Genomic DNA, 24,508 nt, shown 5'->3' with positions numbered 1-24,508 from the left:
ATAATAGGGCTGTCTATTCATGCCAAAACAAACAGCCTTTACGCTTGTGTTTGAGTGCAAACGTTCAGTCTTCCAGGTAGATGTAAATGCTCTCTTTTGTTAAAGTGAAACAGTGCACAAAACCAACTAGACCTTGATAAAATGCCATTTTTGCTTGCTTAATGGTGCTCTAATTTGATAATGCCTGCAGTTGGGTTCTGTCCTTTATAAATTCCTGAGGACTTTTGTACCCTCCCCACAAATAGTTTCTAAGATTGAAAGGGTTGCACATCCAAGTGACTTACAGGGCTGTTGCAAAAAAAACAGCTAGGACTCCATCCAATTGGCGACATGCAAATATTCTAAAACGCGCATAAAAACAATATGCATATTTTCCCACCATAAAGGTGTCTCCAACAAATTGACTTATTGCTGATAAAAGGCTGTGCGTGGGGACGTAGTGAATGTTAAATATCCTTGTTAAATTGTACAGAATAAAAAATGAATTTTTGGGGGAATCGGTTTCCCTTAATGGCAAGCAAGGTTTGTTTGAAAGCAGACTGCAGATGACTAATAAATTGTGTTTCTCCACGGCCAGTGTATATATTCAAAGCACAAACAGCGGTTAGCATTTGATGAACTCTGGTAGACCAGAGGCCCTACAGAGAGAGAGCCACAGTAGTTCAGAGAAGATGAGAGGAGGTGGGGGAGATTGGTGAGTAAAAACATCCCGATTCACTGAACTGAGTTCCAAGTTGCTCTGTGAACACAATTATAGCAGATGGTTAAAGTATATTGAATGAGAAAACCATAAAATATTGATTCTATACAACTGCACAAGGAAGGAAAACATCCCATCTGACAGGTTGCAGAAATATGAAGTTTGCAATCAGAATAAGACCAGTACACTTTTGATACCCATGTTAGGATTGAACAAAACGTACCATATCTGGAGAGCCATTTACAGTTGAAGTCGGAAGTTTACATACACTTAGGTTGGAGTCATTAAAACTCGTTTTTCAACCACTCCACAAATATCTTAATAACAAACTATTGTTTTGGCAAGTCGTTTAGGACATCCACTTTGTGCATGACACAAGTAATTTTTACAACAATTGTTTACAGACAGATTATTTCTCTTATAATTCACTGTATCACAATTCCAGTGGGTCAGAAGTTTACATACACTAAGTTGACTGTGCCTTTAAACAGCTTGAAAAATTCCAGAAAATTATGCAATGGCTTTAGAAGCTTCTGATAGGGTAATTGACATAATATAATATGAGTCAATTGGAGGTGTACCTGTGGATGCATTGCAAGGCCTACCTTCAAACTCAGTGCCTCTTTGCTTGACATCATGGGAAAATCAAAAGAAATCAGCCAAGACCCCAGAATTTGTTTTAGACCTCCACAAGTCTGGTTCATCCTTGGGAGCAATTTCCAAATGCCTGAAGGTACCACGTTCATCTGTACAAACAATAGTATGCAAGTATAAACACCATGGGACAACGCAGCCGTCATAATGCTCAGGAAGGAGACGCGTTCTGTCTCCTACAGATGAACGTACTTTGATGCAAAAAGAGCAAAATCAATCCCAGAACAGAAAAGGACCTGTGAAGATGCTGGAGGAAACGGGTGCAAAAGTATCTATATCCACAGTAAAACGAGTCCTATATCGACATAACCTGAAAGGCCACTCAGCAAGGAAGAAGCCACTGCTCCAAAACCGCCATAAAAAAGCCAGACCACGATTTGCAACTGCACCTGGTGACAAAGATCGTACTTTTTGGAGAAATTTCCTCTTGTCTGATGAAACAAAAATAGAACTGTTTGGCCATAATGACCATTGTTATATTTGTAGGAAAAAGGGGGAGGCTTGCAAGCCGAAGAACACCATCCCAACCGTGAAGCACGGGGGGTGGCAGCATCATGTTGTGGGGGTGCTTTGCTGCAGGAGGGACTGGTGCACTTCACAAAATAGATGGCATCATGAGGCAGGAAAATGATGTGGATATATTGACGCAACATCTCAAGACATCAGTCAGGAAGTTAAAGCTTGGTCGCAAATGGACAATGACCCCAAGCATACTTCCAAAGTTGTGGCAAAATGGCTTAAGGACAACAAAGTCAAGGTATTGGAGTGGCCATCACAAAGCCCTGACCTCAATCCCATAGATAATTTTTGGGCAGAACTAAAAAAGCGTGTGCGAGCAAGGAGGCCTACAAACCTGACTCAGTTACACCAGCTCTGTCAGGAGGAATAGGGCAAAATTCACTCAACTTATTGTGAGAAGCTTGTGGAAGGCTACCCATAACGTTCCACCCAAGTTAAACAATTTAAAGGCAATGCTACCAAATACTAATTGAGTGTATGTAAACTTCTGACTCACTGGGAATGTGATGAAAGAAAGAAATGCTGAAATATATAATTTCAGATTTTTTAAATAAAGTGGTGATCCTAACTGACCTAAGACAGGGAATTTTTACTAGGATTAAATGTCAGAAATTGTGAAAAACTGAGTTAAATGTATTTGGCTAAGGTGTATGTAAACTTCCGACTTCAACTGTATGTGTCATACATTTTCTGCTAAGTTCCAAAAATGTAAGCTGTTTAACTAAGGACAATTGACCCTTCGCTAAGCACTGCCCCAGAATTTAGAGCAACCAATCACAGCGGATAGCAACTGTTGTCGAGTCTGACACCTCAGACAAGCTCATGTTTAAATTGCATGAAACCCAGTGATGGCTATGGCAATAAATTATTTGAATTGCTAAATTGAACAGCGTACCAGGAGAACTTGCTACTGTGATTTCTGAAATTCAGAGCCAATACTTTTGTTACATTGTTTGCTAGGTTAGCTCATTGACCACCAAATGTTGCTAACGCTAGCAAGCTGTAGTCTGGTCTCCTTCGCCACCAGCAGTTACCATACCCGGTCTGCTAGGTGGTTGCTACTTAAAGTCCCCAGGACATTCACAGTATTAGGCAAAACTGCATTCTCTTCTTGTGCACCAGACGCATGGAATAATCTTACAATCCATGCTTCATCTAGATATGTTAGCGCCACTGAATGAATTTAAAATATTGATGGGAGACGGAGGAGTGTAAATGCATTTTTTTAGGCTGGATAATGTTGTATTGTAGTATGTTATAATTCTGTAATGTATTGATTGTTGCTGCCTTCTTGGCCAGGTCTCCCTTGAAAGAGAGACTCTGGTTCTCAATGGGCTTTTCCTGGTTAAAAATAAATAAATAAAAAGCTACTTCATATTACTTTTCTCAAAATGTTAGCTAGCTAAGTTAGCAATTTAATGAATACAACTCCCATCTCCCGTCGACATCAGGATATGATTTGAGAGCACTAGTTAGCTCTAAAAGTGCTTATTATAACTTTGAATCCATACTGACAGTGAATCGAGCCATTCAGTGTCTCTGAATTCAGTACAAACAATTTGATGAACCAATTGTAATGACAGTCCACCACAACATTCCCAATAGTTTCCTGATTAGTTTAATTTCATTGTGTATTAGAAACACAGTTTGAGATCACTGTGAGGGATTTTGCAAGTGGTTGAATGGGGAATTAGGCTTCCCGGGAAAATGTTGTCCGAGGTTGCAACAGTAATCAAGGGGGGCAGGGCTTAGTGAAGGGTCAATTGCTAGAATTGTTCTCCAGCTACATACAGTGCATTCGGAAAGTATTCAGATCCCTTGACTTTTCACACATTGTCACGTTACAGTCTTATTCTAAAATTGAATAAATTGTTTTTTCCCTCATCAATCTACACACAATACCCCCTAATGACAAAGAAAAACTTTTGAAATGTTTTCAAATGTATAAAAAATAAAATATCACATTTATGTAAGTATTCAGACCCTTTACTCAGTACTTTGAAGCACATTTGGCAGCGATTACAGCCTCGAGTCTTCTTGGGTATGACACTACAAGCTTGGCACACCTGTATTTCCTCAAACTCTGTCAGGTTGGATAAGCAGTGTCGCTGTACAGCTATTTTCAGGTCTCTCCAGAGATGTTCGATTGTGTTCAATTCCGGGCTCTGGCTGGGCCACTCAAGGAAACTCAGAGACTTGTCCCGAAAGCCACTCCTGCGTTGTCTTGGCTGTGTGCTTAGGGTCAATGTCCTGTTGGAAGGTGAATCTTCGCCCCAATCTGAGGTCCTGAGCGCTCTGGATCAGCTTTTCATCAAGGATCTCTGTACTTTGCGCCATTCATCTTTCCCTCGATCCTGACTAGTCTCCCAGTCAACTGCCGCTGAAAAACAACCCCACAGCATGATACTGCCACCACCATGCTTCACAGTAGGGATGGTGCCAGATTTCCTCCAGACGTGACGCTTGGCGTTCAGGCCAGAGTTCAATCTTGGTTTCATCAAGATCAGAGTCCTTCAGGTGCCTTTTGGCAAGCTCCAAGGGGGCTGTCATGTGCCTTTTATTGAGGAGTGGCTTCCGTCTGCCCCCTCTACCATAAAGTACTGATTGGTGGAGTGCTGCAGCGATAGTTGTCCTTCTGGAAGGTTCTCCCATCTCCACAGAGGAACTCTGGAGCTCTGTCAGAGTGACCATCGGGTTCTTGGTCACCTTCCTGACCAAGGCCCTTCTCCCCCGATTGCTCAGTTTGGCCGAGCGGCCAGCTCTGGGAAGAGTCTTGATGGTTCTGAACTTCTTCCATTTAAGAATGATGGAGGCCACTGTTCTTGGGGACCTTCAATGCTGCAGATGTTTTGGTACCTTTCCCCAGATCTTTGCCTCGACACAATCCTGTCTCGGAGCTCTACAGACAATTCCTTCGATCTCATAGCTTGGTTTTTGCTCTGACATGCACTGTCAACTGTGGGACTTTATATAGACAGGTGTGTGCCTTTCCAAATCATGTCCAATCAATTGAATTGACCACAGGTGGACTCCAATCAAGTCATAGAAACATCTCAAGGATGATCAATGGAAACAGGATGCACCTGAGCTCAATTTCAAGTCTCATAGCAAAGGGTCTGAATACTTAGGAAAATAAGGTATCTGTTTTCTATTTGTAATAAATTTCTAAAAACCTGTTTTCACTTTGCCATTATGGGGTATTGAGTGTAGATTGATTAGGAAAATGTTGTATATAATCAATTTAAAGCATAAGGCTGTAACATAACAAAACGTGGAAAAAGTCAATGGTCTGAATAGTTTCCAAATGCACTGTACAGTATGTCATAAACTACTCACTACTGGTGTTGGCTTAGCTATTGATTTCCTTAATCAGAAACAGCAGCCCAGTTTGCGTTATACCCAATGACCTTTCTGAAAACAAAAACACCTAATTATGGCATGCCAAGGAAATGACAGTACCTGATGGTGTTTTATATCCTATTATTTACACCACTATTGCCTTAATAATAACAATGAAGAAGTTGATTGGAATAATAAGAATAGAAGGTAGCCTGGTAAAGAACCTGTGCTTGTTGTCTACAAGCCTCTTTGATAGTATTTATACCTTCACGAGAACAATATCTAGCAGCCAAGTAAAAAAACAATGATGTCCCCCAAATCTGTCTGTAATGGAATTAGTAAACAAGGAACCTCTCATATCAAAATAGCAGCCTCAACCCCCCCCAAAAAATGACATGAAACAACTCAACACATGACATATTTCCTCCCCTTTTCCCCCTTTGTTTCTTTCAGAAGCCAAGGAGATTAGAAGTCAAAACACATTGACTTGAGGGAGAAAGAATTTGAAACTAAGCAGAGGGCAAGCTTTTTCTTTTCTCAATTCCTCCAACTCTCAGTCATCGGTGAGTGTGAGCCGCCTGTCAATCCTCGCTCTGATGCGGTTCTCTTTGGCGTTCTGGGGGAAACGGTGATTGAGCATGTCTGTCTCACAGAGGAATGGGACAGGGTGGCGATGGGGTTAGTGTCAGACGGTGGGATCAGTTGGTGCTTGATGTCTTCCTCGCACTGTGATGGACAGATGGGTGGCTCCCGTCCTCCCCATGAGCCTCCCCCACCCCTCTAGATGACTTGAACCAACCCTGCCTGTCACACGGCTCCCCCTGAAGGACCCCCTCAGCCATTTCGGCCCCCCTCCAGGCGCTGTCTGTCAAATCAGGTTTGGGATAAGACTGCAGAGCTCCGTGTGCAAACATTTGAGGAGGGCAAGCTAGAGAGATTGAAACCAGACTTTTTCTCTTTGCTCTATGTCACAAAACCATGGAGCAGCTGTACAGTGTCTGGCTTCTTTAAGAGAGTGTCCTGTTCTATACCCGACGTCAGACCGTCATGTCCCAGGCCCCAACCTCCTGCTTTATGACTTTGACCTCGTCTGTCTACGACTGACAGCTCACTGGGGCTGGAGAGAGCAACGAGTACACACACCATAATGTCATCCCAGCACAGTTTGAAGCAACCCCGAGTATAAATTATTCCTAAATCATACCTCTGTGCATGGGCAAGTATAAGTATGTGTGTGAGAGAGATTGTCTGCACTTCAGCTGTGAAAAGCTCTGTGGAAACATAAAGGACTTGTGTTCTTGTGAATGGTACCATAGTATGTCTAAACCTCACCCCATCCTCCTACACAGACCATCACAACAGAAGCAAGCTCTCGCTCAGTTTACTATGTTATCACAGGGAGCAGAGGCTGTAGATTCCCAGGTTGCCAGTCCCTCTCTACTTTGACGGTGAGGGGGAAGAGGGGGGCTGGTTTCACAGAGACACCCATGACAAACATCCTGCACAGGGGGAGTATGTCTATCCTCCGCTAAGTTATCCACATGTCCCCTCTGCTTTCACAGATAGCTCACTGTGGAAATACTGATTTAAAGAGTTTGGCTGGGTGGATTTCAGAGGGCATGCAGCTTATTTCTGCTTGCAGACTGTTGTGCTAATGATGTGACATATAGCAAGACATGTGTAGCAGATCATGTAAATCCAGGTTTGGAATTGATCGAATTTTGCCCGTAAGCAAAATTCATTGCACTTAGTATAACACTAAGTGCAAGTGCCTTCACTTCAAGAGGACCAGCATTACTGGCCTAACCAATAATATAGCCTTATTCTGTGTATTTATGTACAGTCATGGCCAAAAGTTTTGAGAATGACACAAATATTAATTTTCAAAGTCTGCTGCCTCAGTTTGTATGATTGCAATTTGCATATACCCCAGAATGTTATGGAGAGTGATCAGATGAATTGCAATTAATTGCAAAGTTCCTCTTTGCCATGCAAATGAACTGAATCCCCAAAAACATTTCCACTGTATTTCAGCCCTGCCACAAAAGGACCAGCTGACATCATGTCAGTGATTCTCTCGTTAACACAGGTGTGAGTGTTGACGAGGACAAGGCTGGAGATCACTCTGTCATGCTGATTGAGTTCGAATAACAGACTGGAAGCTTCAAAAGGGGGTGGTGCTTGGAATCATTGTTCTTCCTCTGTCAATCATAGTTACCTGCAAGGAAACACGTGCCGTCATCATTGCCTTGCACAAAAAGGGCTTCACAGGCAAGGATATTGCTGCCAGTAAGATTGCACCTAAATCAACCATTTATCGGATCATCAAGAACTTCAAGGAGAGCGGTTCAATTGTTGTGAAAAAGGCTTCAGGGTGCCCAAGAAAGTCCAGCAAGCGCCAGGACCGTCTCCTAAAGTTGATTCAGCTGCGGGATCGGGGCACCACCAGTACAGAGCTTGCCCAGGAATGGCAGCAGGCAGGTGTGAGTGCATCTGCACGCACAGCACAGTGAGGCGAAGACTTTTGGAGGATGGCCTGGTGTCAAGAAGGGCAGCAAAGAAGCCACTTCTCTCCAGGAAAAACATCAGTGACAGACTGATATTCTGCAAAAGGTACAGGGATTGGACTGCTGAGGACTGGGGTAAAGTCATTTTCTCTGATGAATCCCCTTTCCGATTGTTTGGTGCATCCGGAAAAAAGCTTGTCCGGAGAAGACGAGGTGAGCGCTACCATCAGTCCTGTGTCATGCCAACAGTAAAGCATCCTGAGACCATCCATGTGTGGGGTTACTTCTCAGCCAAGGGAGTGGGCTCACTCACAATTGTGCCTAAAAACACATCCATGAATAAAGAATGGTACCAACATCCTCAGAGAGCAACTTCTCCCAACCATCCAGGAACAGTTTAGTGACGAACAATGCCTTTTCCAGCATGATGGAGCACCGTGCCATAAGGCAAAAGTGACAACTAAGTGGCTCGGGGAACAAAACATAGATATTTTGGGTCCATGGCCAGGAAACCCCCCCAGACCTTAATCCCATTGAGAACTTGTGGTCAATCCTCAAGAGGCGGGTGGACAAACAAAAACCCACAAATTCTGACAAACTCCAAGCATTGATTATGCAATAATGGGCTGCCATCAGTCAGGATGTGGCCCAGAAGTTAATTGACAGCATGCCAGGGTGGATTGCAGAGGTCTTGAAAAAGGGTCAACACTGCAAATATTGACTCTTTGCATCAACTTCATGTAATTGTCAATAAAAGCCTTTGACACTTATGAAATGCTTGTAATTATACTTCAGTATTCCATAGTAACATCTGAAAAAAAATATCTAAAGACACTGAAGCAGCAAACTTTGTGAAAATGTATATTTGAGTCATTCTCAAAACTTTTAGCCACGACTGTACAGTACCTGAGACTTGAGATGTGAGCTTCCAATAGTGACGTTCACCATGAGTGTGGCATAGAGTATCTCGTTGAACCCTACCTTGTGTGACCCCACATCTCTCTTACCTGTGTCTGCATCATGGCCCTCTCCACCCGCCGAGAGCTGCCCTTCTCCAGCTTGGTCCTTAGACACAGTGCTGTCACCTCCACCGCCCAGAACTTGGGCTGAGACAATATGCACTGCAGGGAGAGGGAAGAAAGACCAGTAAGGACATGGAGATTCAAGACACTTTCATTTCATCATGGACTTTTAGGAACCTCAATCTCAGATTAAAGGGATAGTCCGGTCTCTCAGATAGTGATGGCACACACATAGGAATACATGAAAAAGTTGGAAATATGTAGCTATGTGTTTGACATCTTCAACATTCTTCCTGGAATTTTAAAATTAGCCTTTTACATAGTTTGTTTCTCAAAAACAGTAATCTACTGTAATCTCTGACCAAAGCATAAGAACCAGTAAATTAGGACGCTCTTATAACATCACTAGGACTTCCCATGGGAATAAAGGCAGGTACAGGAAACCCAGCAGATTAGAGCAGGTAAACCTGATTAGGCCCTCTCACTCCAACCAGAGTGGTATACCACAAAGCAAGCTAGATACTACTCAGAGTTTTATAAAGCTAGCCAGCTACAGTTAGCTTCACATTCCAGGTCAAGCTTCATCCGTACTACGATGGTGGATATTACTTGTCCGCCTGCCGCTAACTCTAGCAGGCTTGTAACTGTGCCAAACTCTATTGACACAATGCTGAAACAGCAATCCACAGGCAAGTCAGTGCAACATTTCTATTTGTGCCTAAATCAAAATCAATGAACGGTTATCTTGCAAATTCTGCAGGCTATGGTGTGAAATTGAATTTTAGAAGTGCCGTCTTTTTTAATTGTATTACTTTTCAATGCCGTCTTCGGTGTGCTTATCAATGCACGAGCACCTTTTTCCCCACGCCTATTGCACCTTCTATCTGTTGAACAGCTTGTTGCGCTGTGGCCATATACATAGAACCCATCGAAGGGTTTTGGAAACTCTTACCCTGGCAATTTGACTGTTAAACTCATGGTTACACTAGCAATGGCTGCCAGTCTTGACTGAATGGGAACTGCCATTCAGGTTCAAATTTCTAAATACAATCGCGTGAAAAATGTACATTTTGGAAAGCAAATGCAGTCATTACCAAATGTGTCATATGATATGCATTTTTTTTTAAATATATAATTTTACACAAAAAAAAAGATTAATAAAATATTTCATCAATTGTCTTGCTCAAATAAAGTATAACAACCTTTGCAAGAGGGTGGGTATCAGATTTCATTGGTCCTCAACTCATGGCTTAGACACTTCATTCAGGATAAATGGAGTTAGCACAGTTATTAATTCTGAAGGATTCGTTGCCATAGAAATTGACCTGTCTAAAAGGTGAGTCACTTTCGTATGACCGGTTATCCTGAGTTGACCAAAGTTACCTCACTAACTCGTCAAACCCGGTACATAGTATACCCCTCTGGTCCACGGGAGTCTGTTTGGTGTGAGCAAGGACGGAGGTTTGGTGCGAAGTGAGTCCCACTTCCTGTCTGGGGCAGGAAGCACATTACTTACTGTGGAGTCAGTGGCGACCCCTTCCTGCTACAGCGGCAGTACATCTTGTCTCACAGGACTGAGGTTGTCTGTCTACCAAAGGACAGACCAGGGAGGCAGTGGGTGAGCGGGCATTTCAACATTACTTGACCTTTCACATTATACCGGTATGTTACTAAATAAAGATTTGGATTGGGCTGTAACAACATCTACAGGAAATCTGTATTGAACGGTATCTGAATAGCTAACTGTGTAATAACTTTGAATACAGGTCAACATCTACTGTACATTGTAAATAGACCCAAATACCAACAAAGACAACAAAAAAATAAAATTATGTTTGACCTAAAAACAGATGGACTTGGTTCCATACTGCACTGTGTAGGAGACGCATGCAGTAGGAATGTGTCACCGCCAGTGGCGAGCAGGAGGTGGTGTTTAAATTTAGAGAGCAGGTCCCGGGTGATGTTTGCCCAGCCAATGTTCCCCTCTACCCAGTAGAGGAGGGATGGGAAGGGAGCTGGCAGACAGTTTGGGTGTATCCCATACAGAACATTGAAGCCCACTGGAACCTCAGAGGGTAGTGTTTGCACATGTCCCTCAGGGAAGGGGCCCTCTTCTTAGGGACCAGTGAGGCAGGAGGTGAGAACACCATCTTCTCAGAGCGCTATAAATGTAGTTTGGTTTATAGGGAGGTCGTGTATATGAAATATCGAATACTAATCGCTGGTAACAAAACCTCATATGGGGAACAAATTGACCAATTCAATAAAAAACAAAAAAACAAAAAAAATATGTTTTGGCATTGATTTCTGCTTCCTGGGGAGTTTTGACATGTCTATATTATTAGAGTCCTGTCCTCCCTCTCCTAGCTGGGACCTTTGTGAGACTCAAGACAAAGAGTTTAGGAAGGATGCCAAGAGGAGCACAAGTTAGAGATGAAAAGATAATAAAAGAGAAAGCTGGTAAGGGTTTGTTGCTTTTCCAATATATTCCTATGTCTTTGCTTGGCTATTTCAAGGGTAACTATTTTGAGAACATTCAAAATTCAGTGCTCAACTCTACAAAAACGCAACACGTAAAGTGATGTGAAATAAAAGATCCCAGAAATGTTTCATATGCACAAAAAGCTTATTTCGCTCAAATTTGGTGCACAAATTTGTTTAAATCCCTGTTAGTGAGCATTCTCCTTTGCCAAAATAATCCATCCATCTGACAGGAGTGGCATATCAAGAAGCTGATTAAACAGCATGATCATTACACAGGCGCACCTTGTGCTGGGGACAATAAAATGCCCAGTTTTGTCACACAACACAATGCCACAGATGTCTCAAGTTTTAAAGGAGCGTGCAATTGGCATTCTGATTGCAGGAATGTCCACCAGACCTCTTGCAGGAGAATTCAATGTTAATTTCTCTACCGTAAGCCACCTCCTACGGTGTTTTAGAAAATTTGGCAGTTCGTCCAACCGGCCTCATAGACCATGTGCATGGCATCGTGTGGGCGAGCGGTTTGCTGTGGTCAACATTTTGAACAGAATGCCCCATGGTGGGGTTATGGTATGGGCAGGCATAAGCAACGGACAACGAACACAAATGCATTTTATTAATGGCAATTTGAATGGACACAGATACTGTGACGAGATCCTGATGCCCATTGTCGTGCCAGTCACCCACCGCCATCACCTCATGTTTCAGCATGATAATGCACGGCCCCATACTGCAAGGATCTGTACAAAATTCCTGGAAGCTGAAAATGTCACAGTTCTTCCATGGCCTGCATACTCAGACATGTCAGCCATTGAGCATGTGTGGGATGCTCTGGATCAATGTGTACGACAGCGTGTTCCAGTCTGCGCAAATAGTCAGCAACTTCGCACAGCCATTGAAGAGGAGTGGGACAACATTCCACAGGCCACAATCAACTCTATGCGAAGGAGATGTCGCGCTGCATGAGGCAAATGTTGGTGAAATCAGATACTGACTGGTTTACTGATCCACGCCCCTGTCTTTTTTTAAGGTATCTGTGACTACCGGATGCATATCTGTTTTCCCAGTCATGAGATATCCAAAGATTAGCACCTAATGAATTTATTTCAATTTACTGACTTCCTTACATGAACTGTAACTCAGTAAAAAATCTTTGAAATTGTTGCGTTTATATTTTTGTTCAGTATAATAATAACCCATTAGGGAAGGAGCAGATCAGTAAAGTTCCACACAGGAACATTGTGTGACATATTTAGCCGCAAAGCAAATTGATATTTTGTCTCTCACAAGCTCACTTCCTCTGAGCAGAGTCAACATGTGTTTTCCCCTGGCTATACAGTGTCTGGCCTCTGCGCCATGTCAGAACATGAGACCTGATCGAAATCAGCCAAATTAGAAGCAAACTATTGCTGAGGCCTGGGATAGAAAAACAAGGCAAGATACCCCACCTTCCACTAGACATAACACCAGAGCCCATGGGTTGAACAGTACAGCAGTATGATGTATGGAAAGAAGGTAAGAAATACAATAATAGCACCATCAGTATGGTGGTGTACAGACAGGGGTATAGTGAATGCCTTAACGACGATAGTTAGAACAGAACCCCCATGGGAAGCCTCTCCTCTCTTTTCCCCCTCAACTTCCGTGCCAAGTTGCGAGACGATTATCACAAAGTGACTTCCTCCTACGGGGCCAGAGAAACAACAATTTAAGATGTAGTCACCCTCCTCCCACATCGTTCCCGCCTCCACTCACATCGTATCCATGTCACTATGGCAACACTTCCAGTTCAACCACTTCCCGAAACCCTTCCCAGAAGCCCTCAGTGGGCGGCAGAGGACAGATTGGAGATCGGCATTTGGCAGAACACAGCAAACCCGATCCTACCCCAGGTCCCAGCCATGATTTCACTGTAGACAGTCTTTACTGAGTTACGTCATGTAACAAGTCAGGCTGCCACATCTATGTAGATATAAGAAAAACACTGTCTGGGTTGTTTGACTAACTTATCTAACAATCCTATTTCCAGCCCTGGCCCCTAACATGATAACTCCCACGGGTTTCTGTAGGGCTGGGTGATACCTAATTAATTTGAATAATTCTAATGTATGTTTTTGCGTGATATTCCAAATGCTTGTATCGCAGAATCGAGGTTCTGTATTTTTACGAGGGTTTATGTCCGCTTGTTCTCATATCTATTTGAGCTATTCTCGTTAGCTCCTGCTGTGCACCTTCCCATTTACACCAGAGATCTAAATATGACGAAATGCTCATATCTCCACCCTAACATGCTGACCACAGCGCTCGCATTACATGCACAAGCGTACACATACATGGTATTTAATCATTTCATCCAAACTGCTCGCGTGCGTCAACGAATGTCCACGTTCTATTTTTGACGCGCTGCAAGTCCCACCTCTCCCATCTACTCATTGGTTTTTAGGAGCATATACCCACGTGGGTGATTGAAAGATGAACTGAAGTCCACACTCCAGTCCAGTTGGTGGTGGTAACCAACCTTAAAGTTGGTTGCCAACCGCCATATGAAGTCCAAAGAAGAAGACTGAAGGAAAAATTACTGGAAACAAACTCGGTTTACCCTTATGTGTGGATTAATTGTCAGAGTAGAGGACCTTGTGCATTTCAGGTAAAATAACAACTCAATGTTTAAATCCCATGACAAATTAGCTAGCAACAGCAGTTCATTTTGATATTTCAACCTGTGTGTCCTGATCACGTCTGGTGTGGTTCGCCAAATGCTGACTAGACTGCGAAATGGCGGACGCCTGGTCTAGTCAGCATGTAACAATGGGAGTGGTTATCCCAGAGGCGGGAAGGCAGGTGACAAGGTTTAAAATAAGCGCATAGAAACACATTGAGCTTATTTTGGACAGATTTTGGTGAAAGTGAAACCTCTCACTTTTGCCTCTTTCTCCCAAGCCCCTCCCCCTACCACTCACAACAGATGAGAGATCACTTCTTCCTCTCTGACAAACGGTTTCAACTCGCTATTTGCATTTGAGGTTTGGTCCAACAGAATCAGACACCGAAACAGATGGAGACATTTTAGTGTAATAGAGAAGTTAACTTTTCAAACCTTGTTCATGTTTCAACTCAAATTTCGAGCAGAGCAGACACTACTAAAACGGATGTACCAATAAACATTAATTCTGGAAAATGAATGCTCAGTTTGTCACGCATTACGGTACCATATATTTCTAGCAGCATTTTGGTCAAATAAAGATTGTTATACTAGCCGTTTAGTCTTTTTATAAATGTGCAATAAGCATAAAACTATTATATAAGGAATTGGCAACTCGTTCTCATTCTGAGAAATAAGGTATGCCACTTGATTTAAACATCTGAACAAAGTGGACAGGCTAGAATTCTGTTCAAACAGTTGGAAACGGAGAACAGGTTGTGTTTATAATTATTTGTTTTGCCTTGTTAGCTGAATTCAGAGCTTGTGAAATTATACCTAGATAAACTTGAAATATAAATATTAGCTGGCTACTCACTAGCACGTAGGCTTCTGCTTGAGAGATTGTTTATAAGACCCGTGTTAAATTAATATAATGCCTGCTGCATTATTAGTGAATGTGCATTATGCATGGCTCTGGTTACATGCGTTACAAAGAATTGCATTTTTATAGACAGACCTGAAAGCCATTTCAGTGAATGCAAAAAATATATATAAAAAAGGAGCAGGTACAACTATTTTGATTATGGTTGTGGAAGGCATATATTCAGCCTAGGTAACATTTCACAAACTCAGTTCATTAGACTATTGGTGACTGTTTTAAATGCAGTGGATTTTACCTTTAAAATTGTACAACAAAGCTTAGAGAAAACGTTCATAAAAATCGAGAATTGCCGATATGTTAAAAATAACTTGAGATATGAGTTTTAGGCCATGTCGCCCAGGCTTAGTTTGCTGACATCAGGAAAACACTTTTGACACTGACCTGAGGGTGTGTGTGGCTCTAAAGAACAGTTGCCCCCCAAAATATCTGGCAAACTCAAAAAGAAGCACTACCATTGCAGAATTACTAATATGGAATGGGATCATGACAAAAACATCATAAATATTATACACAACACCCTTAAAACCAAGACAGGAAATGGATACGACTGGCCCTTTTTAAAGCTTCTAACAGTGTCAAAGCTGCCATAGAGATTAAGATCACAGACATGCAGGGTTGTATTCTTTGGTACAGTACAAGCTGCAATATTACAAAGTCCAAGTATGTAAGTTTAATACATTGCCAAACAATAATCAAATAACTCAATCATATATAATTTAAGTGACCCAGGAAGCCCTAACATTGACTATGTTGGTTGACAAAGGCTGAGAAAATTAGAAGGGACCAAGCTAGCTAAGCCAATGGACAGGAGAGAATGTTTTTTTCGCCTTTCCTTTTGTTCAAGCCAAGATCAGATATACAAGCTTAAATCGCCATTGAAAAGTTGTCTCATCTCAGATAAGGCTTTATAGCCCCCATGCAGTATTTTTGATGTCGTCACTGTGTCTAATACATCACTGTGTAATTCATGAAAATAAAAATATATATTTTTGATCATTTATTTCCCAGAGCCTGCTTTTGTTATTAAAATGCTCAGTCTGATCCTATCTGATTGGCAGATAGGAGAGCTCTTACACTAAAAGAGCATTATCAGAATTTTCACAATTTCAGTGTTATTTTGACCGTAGTGTGAAAAAAACAAAAACAAGCAAATCAATATTTTTACTGCACTGCCCCTTTAAGACTAATACCGAGACCTAAGGTCATGAGGTCTCCAGTACGGAGGTGACCTGCATTGACACGGCTATGTGACTGGGATCATGGCGCTAGCCTGGTGAAATGTGGCCACTAAGAAGTCTTTTTCCACCTTCCCATATTTGCGAGATCTCTATCATCTAAGCTCATCAGTCAGCAGTACAGTAATATGGAGGGGGGAGAGAGAGGTCAGCCAATATGCCTCACCAACACTGCTTCACTAGTGTAATAAAGCCTCAATGACCTTATCACACATGATCAAACAACTCATTTTTTCAACCAAGATGACATCTTGGTGACAGTATCTGAAACACCTGTGAAACTACAAAGTGTTTATAAAACTGATTAACTGCCTGAAATGCTAATAATGCTATGCCTATAAAAATGTTTTACCTGGGTCATTTTAAAGAATAGACTATTCTGAATAGTATGTTTGTTGGGCAATGGGCCTGCATTTGATTTATATCATAAAGTTGCAGCAAAAAATAAATATGCAGGAATAAAGCACCATGAACTAGGTTGTGTACAAGGTGAACAACAGTAATCACGATCCAAAATGCATTTGTAAATGGTAAACAAGTCACAATGGCATTCAAATGGGACATTAGCACAACAGAGAATAGTCATCGTTATGCAGTCCTTCCGCTAGAAGGTAGTAACCATAAATCATTGGATAATTAAAAGCAAATGATGAGGATGCAGAATGTTTTATTAAACCCATCACAAACAAGCAATGGGCTTTGGAGTGTCTTCTCAACATGGGCTATGAATCGCATGTCAGTGTTGTCCAGGAATAGCCTGAAAAAAACATGAATATCAATCTTCATTAACATTCTAGAATATCATCACAAACAACAAATGCGAAATAGTACATCAAATCAACTGACCAAAAGATACAGGTGTGTAGGTGTGTGTGTGTATTGGTCCTGAGTTAAAGAGTAATGGCAAACGGATTTATAGGGTAAGGCAGTGCAGTTTCAAATTTTATTTTTTATTTTACCGTTATTTTACCAGGTAAGTTGACTGAGAACACGTTCTCATTTGCAGCAACGACCTGGGGAATAGTTACAGGGGAGAGGAGGGGGATGAATGAGCCAATTGTAAACTGGGGATTATTAGGTGACCGTGATGGTTGAGGGCCAGATTGGGAATTTAGCCAGGACACCGGGGTTAACACCCCTACTCTTACGATAAGTGCCATGGGATCTTTAATGACCTCAGAGAGTCAGGACACCCGTTTAACGTCCCATCCGAAAGACGGCACCCTACACAGAGCAGTGTCCCCAATCACTGCCCTGGGGCATTGGGATCTTTGTTTAGACCAGAGGAAAGAGTGCCTCCTACTGGCCCTCCAACACCACTTCCAGCAGCACCTGGTCTCCCATCCAGGGACTGACCAGGACCAACCCTGCTTAGCTTCAGAAGCAAGCCAGCAGTGGTATGCAGGGTGGTATGCTGCTGGCATGAAGATCCATCCGTATTATTGGCTGAGCTTGCTTGGACAACCGCCTCACACTACATCACCTGTCTGCGAACTCCAAAAGATGACAATCATGGTGGAGCAGCTGGCCAGAGACCCAGGCCCATTGGGGAGTCTGCAGAGGAACCCAAAGCATTAAACCGAGGGGACTTGCTCAGCAGCCTGCGTCGCGTTATTACCTTAATTAAAGCCTTTTCAGACGGCGTGCTAACGCCGCAGCTGGATGCATGGTACTGCATTTGCCTCCCAGCAGCAGTAAGGTAGGTGACGCAAACAGACCCTGGTTTATAGGTGTGTGACAGTAATGCAGTCTAGGGGAAGAAGGCAGTCGTTTTGAGAAATGGTTGAAAAGATCTTGGACCATTTTAATAGGGTAATGTCAATGGCCTCCAATAGCAAACAGAGAGCAATGACACTATAAAAACAACATGTAAGGGTAGATGGTAGGCCCTCCTACTTGCCACGGATGGATCGAGCTGTCTGGCATTGGTGAGCGATGCAGGAAGCAGAAGATCCAGTGCATGGTTTATGTTTTCAGGCTCTTGGAGTAGGTGCAGGTATTTACAAAATGTCAAACTCATCCAACAAGATGCTGGACAAGGCTCAAAGTAAAGTAATGCAAATGATAGACTAGACATGTGAAATATAAAGACTGAAGATCAGCCTGACTAGCCCCTAGGGCTCAGAACCCTTACTAACTCCTGCAGAGACAGTCGGCAGTTTTGGACACCCATGATGCTCTACACCAGAGCATTTATACCCTCCAGTCACTGGCAGAGACCAGGTGAAAGGAAACACTTAATAGAAAGCACTTTATAAACTTAGCAAAGTGAACTATTCTACAATAAGGGAGTTTAGATACATTCACTCAACCTATACGATGCAGACATGCACATATAGAATACCGTAAAAGATCTGGACTAGAGCAGAAACTCTTTGCCCCAAATTAGTAATGAGTGTCCCTTCTTAAATGAGCAGACCATGGTCACCGGTGCACCTGGCGGAAATGCCCCTCCACATGCTGCAAGACAGATCTCAAACATTTTTAAGTACTGCTTTCGACTGGCAAAGAGCACTGTTTTAGACTAGCAGCATAACTTTATCTGATTTACTTCTCATGTCTGCTGTAATTTGTATTCAATGTTTAGAAAATATTTAGAATAGATCAAACAGGTGACACGCTCAACCAAAATGAATATTTGGCGAGGTGACCAAGCAATTATATTACCGTCTACACTGTGGAAATGGACGAGCATTCAGAGTTAGCTTACTCACAACTAATTTGTTTTTAAGGATTTAGTAAGATTTAAAAAAGGTTACACAAAGTAGTAATCCAGATAGCTACATCTCCAAAAATATAGATAGCTCCAAGTCTCCAACTACAGCCCATTCATGTTTACCTTCAAAGCCCGTCCAACTTGGTGAACTTGACCCGCTGTGAGTATAGACAAACATCAAAGGCAAAGTTCAGTTCTTGGCTATTGACTGGGAATTCCGAATGTTCCCCTAAAATCATCTACTTGTGTTGGCCCTGAAGACTTATGAAATAATAGTCTAGCATTAATGCCAACTCTTTTGACACTCAGAAGTCTAGGGAACAGCCAGACATGAGCATGGGAAATTTCTCAATCCTATCCCTGACGCTGTTCAGCAGTCTCAAACATACTGTAACCAAGATGCTTTCTAATCTATAATGAAAATAATAATGATGGATGGCATATATAGATAGCTCTTTCACTGGACCTCAAAGCACTTTACATTGTAAGGGAGGAGAACTCACTTCTTCCATCAGCAATGAGGAGCACCCATCCATCTTGGTGATGCACGGCACTTTTGGGTAATTCAGGGCCAGCATGCTCACCACAAGTCAGCCATGTGAAATGACGAGCACTCTCTTAAATGGTCAGACATACAGTAGAACAGTTGTACTAACACAGAGCAGCGGGCATATGTCAGAGCTACCCTGAATTAATCAAATCCATTACATTTACATTAACTCATAGCCATCGCGTCTATCAGCAAATTTCACTAGCAGCAGCAAGAGCAACAACCCATGCATTCCGCAAAGCGTAGCAGTCTCTCCGGCTCTCGCTTTTCTTACATTACAACTTTAATAATCCTTTATATAAATCGGCAAATAAATAAAGCTGCAATACATCAGTGACTTCATGAGAACATTGGGAAAGGACTGCTGTTGCTCTGTATTTTTTTTTTTTTAAAGGAAAAAACAATTGACCATACAAGTAGGGTTGAACAGCAAGATTTACCGCCAAAACCCACTCCCTTATCGCGGGAAAAATAACAGCGAGAAACTGGTAAATTACAATACATTTCTATGAACAGCATGATGTGAAATGGAACTGTTGAATTATGAGATGTTTAAAATCTGGTTTCGCCACGGCCTTCTCTCGGCATGATCAATCAACGCTTGGGATGGGGACAGACAGCGCATCTATGGAGAGCAGTCCACAATGCATGTACCATCGTATCATGTTAACTTTTTTCTTGTGACAGGTACGCATACTTTTGCTGCAGCATAGACTATGCTACAGTAGGCTAATAAGGAGTGAATGTGCATCTAATTTAAACACCGCCATCTGGCTTACAGGGGTCACCTTTAATTGTAAAGAAAAAAATATACAGTACCAATCAAAAGATGACACCTGCTCATTCAAGTTTTATTGTATTTTTACTAATTTCTACATTGTAGAATAATAGTGAAGACATCAACACTAATGAAATAACACACATGGAATCATGTAGTAACCAAAAATGTTAAATATATTTATTTTAGCTTTTAGTTTCTTCAAAACGGCACTCTCTCAACCAGCTTCATGAAGAATGCTTTTCCGACAGTCTTGAAGGAGTTCCCACATATGAAGAGCACTAGTTAGCTGCTTTTCCTTCACCCTGCGGACCAACTCATCCCAAACCATCTCAATTTGGTTGAGGCCAGGTCATCTGATGCAGCACCCTTTCACTCTCCGTTATGGTCACATAGCCCTTACACAGCCTGGAGGTGTGTTTTGGGTCATTGTCCTGTTGAAAAACAAATGAGTCCCACTAAGCACAAACCAGATGGGATGCCGTATCGCTGCAGAATGCTGTGGTAGCCATCCTGGTTAAGAATGCCTTGAAATCTAAATAAATAACCGACAGTGTCACCAGCAAAGCAACCCACACCATCACACCTCCATGCTTCACGGTGGGAACCACACGTGGAGATCATCCGTTCACCTATTCTGCGTCTCACAAAGACACAGTGGTTGGAACCTAATATCACAAATTTGGACTCATCAGACCAAAAAGGACAGATTTCCACCAGTCTAATGTCCATTGCTTGTGTTACTTGGCCCAAGCAAGTATATTCTTATTGGTGTCCTTTAGTAGTGGTTTCTTTGTAGCAATTCGACCATGAAGGCCTAATTCACGCAGTCTCCTCTGGACAGTTGATGTTGAGATGTCTGTTACTTGAATTCTGTGAAGCATTTATTTGGGCTGCAATCTGAGGTGCAGTTAACTAATGAATTTATCCTCTATAGCAGAGGTAACTTTGCAACTTCCTTTCCTGTGGCAGTCCTCATGAGAGCCAGTTTCATCATAGCGCTTGATGGTTTTTGTGATTGCACTTGAAGAAACATTCAAAGTTCTTGAAACGTTCCAGATTGATTGACCTTCACGTATTAAAGTAAAGATGGACTGTCGTTTCTCTTTGCTTATTTGAACTGTTCTTGCCATAATATTGACATGGTCTTTTTCCAAAGAGGGCTATCTTCTGTATACCACCCATACCTTGTCACAACACAACTGATTGGCTCAAACGCATTAAGAAGGAAAGAAATTCCACAAATTAACTTTTAACAAGGCACACCTGTTAATTGAAAACCATTCCAGGTGATTACCTCATGAAGCTGGTTGAGAGAATGCCAAGAGTGTGCAAAGCTGTCATCAAGGCAAAGGGTGGCTACTTTGAAGAACCTAAAATATTTTGATTTGTTGAACACTTTTTGATTTCTACATCATTCCATGTGTGTTATTTCATAGTTTTGATGTCTTCACTAATTATTCTACAATGTAGAAAATAGTAAAAATAAAGAAAAACCCTTTAATGGAGTAGGTGTCCAAACTTTGACTGGAACTGTATATATTTGCAGCTGCAGAGTTTAAAAAAACAGCTATCCCTCGAATATCATTGCTTTAAATCAGTGCATACTTGAGGACACTGTCGCTCTCACTCCATCAATTCCATTCAAACTGCATCCAAAATAGATAATTCAGTTCAAGATATATATATACATATATATATATACACATATATACACACACAGTGGGGAGAACAAGTATTTGATAACCTGCAAAATCGGCAGTGTTTCCTACTTACAAAGCATGTAGAGGTCTAATTTTTATTATAGGTACACTTCAACTGTGAGAGACGGAATCTAAAACAAAAATCCAGAAAATCACATTGTATGGTTTTTAAGTAATTAATTAGCATTTTATTGCATGACATAAGTATTTGATCACCTACCAACCAGTAAGAATTCCGGCTCTCACAGACCTGTTAGTTTTTCTTTCAGAAGCCCTCCTGTTCTCCACTCATTACCTGTATTAACTGCACCTGTTTGAACTCGTTACCTGTATAAAAGACACCTGTCCACACACTCAAACAGACTCCAACCTCTCCACAATGGCCAAGACCAGAGAGCTGTGTAAGGACATCAGGGGTACAATTGTAGACCTGCACAAGGCTGGGATGGGCTACATGACAATAGGCAAGCAGCTTGGTGATAAGGCAACAACTGTTGGCGAAATTATTAGAAAATGGAATAAGTTCAAGATGAAGGTCAATCACCCTCGGTCTGGGGCTCCATGCAAGATCTCACCTCGTGGGGCATCAATGATCATGAGGAAGGTGAGGGATCAGCCCAGAACTACACGGCAGGACCTGGTCAATGACCTGAAGAGAGCTGGGACCACAGTCTCAAAGAAAACCATTAGTAACACACTACGCCGTCATGGATTAAAATCCTGCAGCGCACGCAAGGTCCCCCTGCTCAAGCCAGCGCATGTCCAGGCCCGTCTGAAGTTTGCCAATGATCATCTGGATGATCCAGAGGAGGAATGGGAGGAGGTCATGTGGTCTGATGAGACAAAAATAGAGCTTTTTGGTCTAAACTCCACTCGCCGTGTTTGGAGGAAGAAGAAGGATGAGTACAACCCCAAGAATACCAACCCAACCGTGAAGCATGGAGGTGGAAACATCATTCTTTGGGGATGCTTTTCGGCAAAGGGAACAGGACGACTGCACCGTATTGAGGGGAGGATGGATGGGGCCATGTATCGCGAGCCTACTGAGGCTTGATACCCATCTATGGGCTTGTATGTTTCCTGTCGTGCGTAATGTGCGGTAGCTTATATATTTTACCTTTATTTAGGCTATGTATTGGATGACGGCACTATCATTTCGGCTTCTCTAGGCTTGGGCTCATAAAATGTCTGTAATGTACAGCTCATCAGGCTCAGGTAGCATCAGACTTGAATTTTCATGCCGATCAAATCCAGACATATTTAGAATGACACTTTCGGGTTACCTGGGAGAAAAGTGATTTATTCTCAGGGGTGGAACATTTGTAAAATATTCAGCCCTACCCTAAATAAGTAAATAACAGCAGATCATTTCAGAGGGGGCAGGTAATCTTACTATTCTGCAAACTGTAAAAAGGTTCTGGAAAGAGGTGGTTCTATGAGGAAAAATATAAAAGATGTGTGTAATAACAGATCATCTCTATTAAAGTCTATGATTATACCCTGGCATGACAATCTAATCCGGACAGTCTTGAACCCAACTACAAAAATAGCTTAAATCCCCTCGATCCTATTTTGTGAAGCTTGACCTAACAAACATTTGGCTCAAACCTCAGCTTAAAGGCCTGCAATCTTGGAATCTCCACAATCACAAGACACTGGCTAGCAACAATGTCAGGCTAAAATTGCAGGTCTCTGATTTGTCTAAACATTTGGTGGTCCCATGAATGTGCCAGAAAACTGTGCCTAGAAGTGACAGCAGCAATAAAAGCTTTCCATTTTTGATTTATGTTCAATGAGTTTACAGAAAAGGGTGTGTTGAGTGGGGCACTTGTAGGGCAGGTTTAATGGAGGACAAATCAGAGAGGTGGAGATGGCCTCAGTGCTGTGCTGACTGGAGGACGTATCTGTCTCAGTCTGGAAGTTTGGGGTTGGGCAGCAGCCTACCGCCACACAATTGGAGTTTCTAATTCGGAGAGACAAGGCAGCCGTCGCACTCCAATTGCCTCACAACCCTCACGACGGCCTGGCTCAAACCAAGGGGGACATGCTTTGTTCTGCTTAAGTTATTTGCCGGCGATGAGGGAGGAGGAATAATTTGAGGTGCTGGGTATGGTGATCAGAATCAATGCGACATGCAAGAAGAGGAAATGTAACCTCCCGGATACATCTTGTGGCCATATCAAAGTGTTCAGATTTGACAAAAGTGTCAGAGGAAAAACAGTTGACTACCGAGTTACATCTTAACTGTATTTACTGCATATCGAGACTGAGTAGCCCAATGCAAATTCTTGATGAAAACAGTACCAAAGTTTGAGAAATTTAATGTGCAAATATACTTGCTTCATAGACCAACAACTTAATCTGCTAATAAACTTTGAAAACCACTTAAAACTATAAAATACATTTCAGAATATACATGAAAAGCCAGCTCTGGTTAAGACATCAGCCTGGAGCGGACGGGGGAGATTTACAGTGGAACAGCCACCAACTCCAAGGCAATAAATTAACCTCTGTGGCCGTTCTTGGTTTCTCTATGACTGACTTGGGCTTTCCAAATAGATTTCCGAGATTTTCCCCCAGAGTGAAGCCTAAGCCGGCCCTTGAAATTGCAGACATTTCTTCGGCTCATTCCTGGATCGTGAGCCAGAGCAAAGACATCAGTGGTCCGTGACAGAGGTGAGCGTCTGACTTGCGTGTCCAGACTAGTCACATTCAGC

At 42.2% G+C, this 24,508-nt stretch overlaps 1 protein-coding gene across 1 annotated transcript in view; it reads right to left on the bottom strand.

Moving 5' to 3' along the window:
• Nucleotides 1-24,508, bottom strand: part of ttc27 (tetratricopeptide repeat domain 27) — a 126,810-nt gene that overhangs the window by 32,908 nt on the left and 69,394 nt on the right. The window contains exon 10 of the mRNA XM_071379541.1: nt 8,727-8,840. Within this exon, the coding sequence (XP_071235642.1) occupies nt 8,727-8,840 (114 nt within the window). The remainder of the gene's footprint in view (nt 1-8,726; nt 8,841-24,508) is intronic.

Source organism: Salvelinus alpinus, chromosome 32 (assembly GCF_045679555.1).
Source record: "Salvelinus alpinus chromosome 32, SLU_Salpinus.1, whole genome shotgun sequence".
Taxonomy (NCBI): Eukaryota; Metazoa; Chordata; class Actinopteri; order Salmoniformes; family Salmonidae; genus Salvelinus; species Salvelinus alpinus.
Note: the sequence above shows the minus strand (reverse complement) of the source record. Positions and strands in the feature narration are given on the sequence as shown.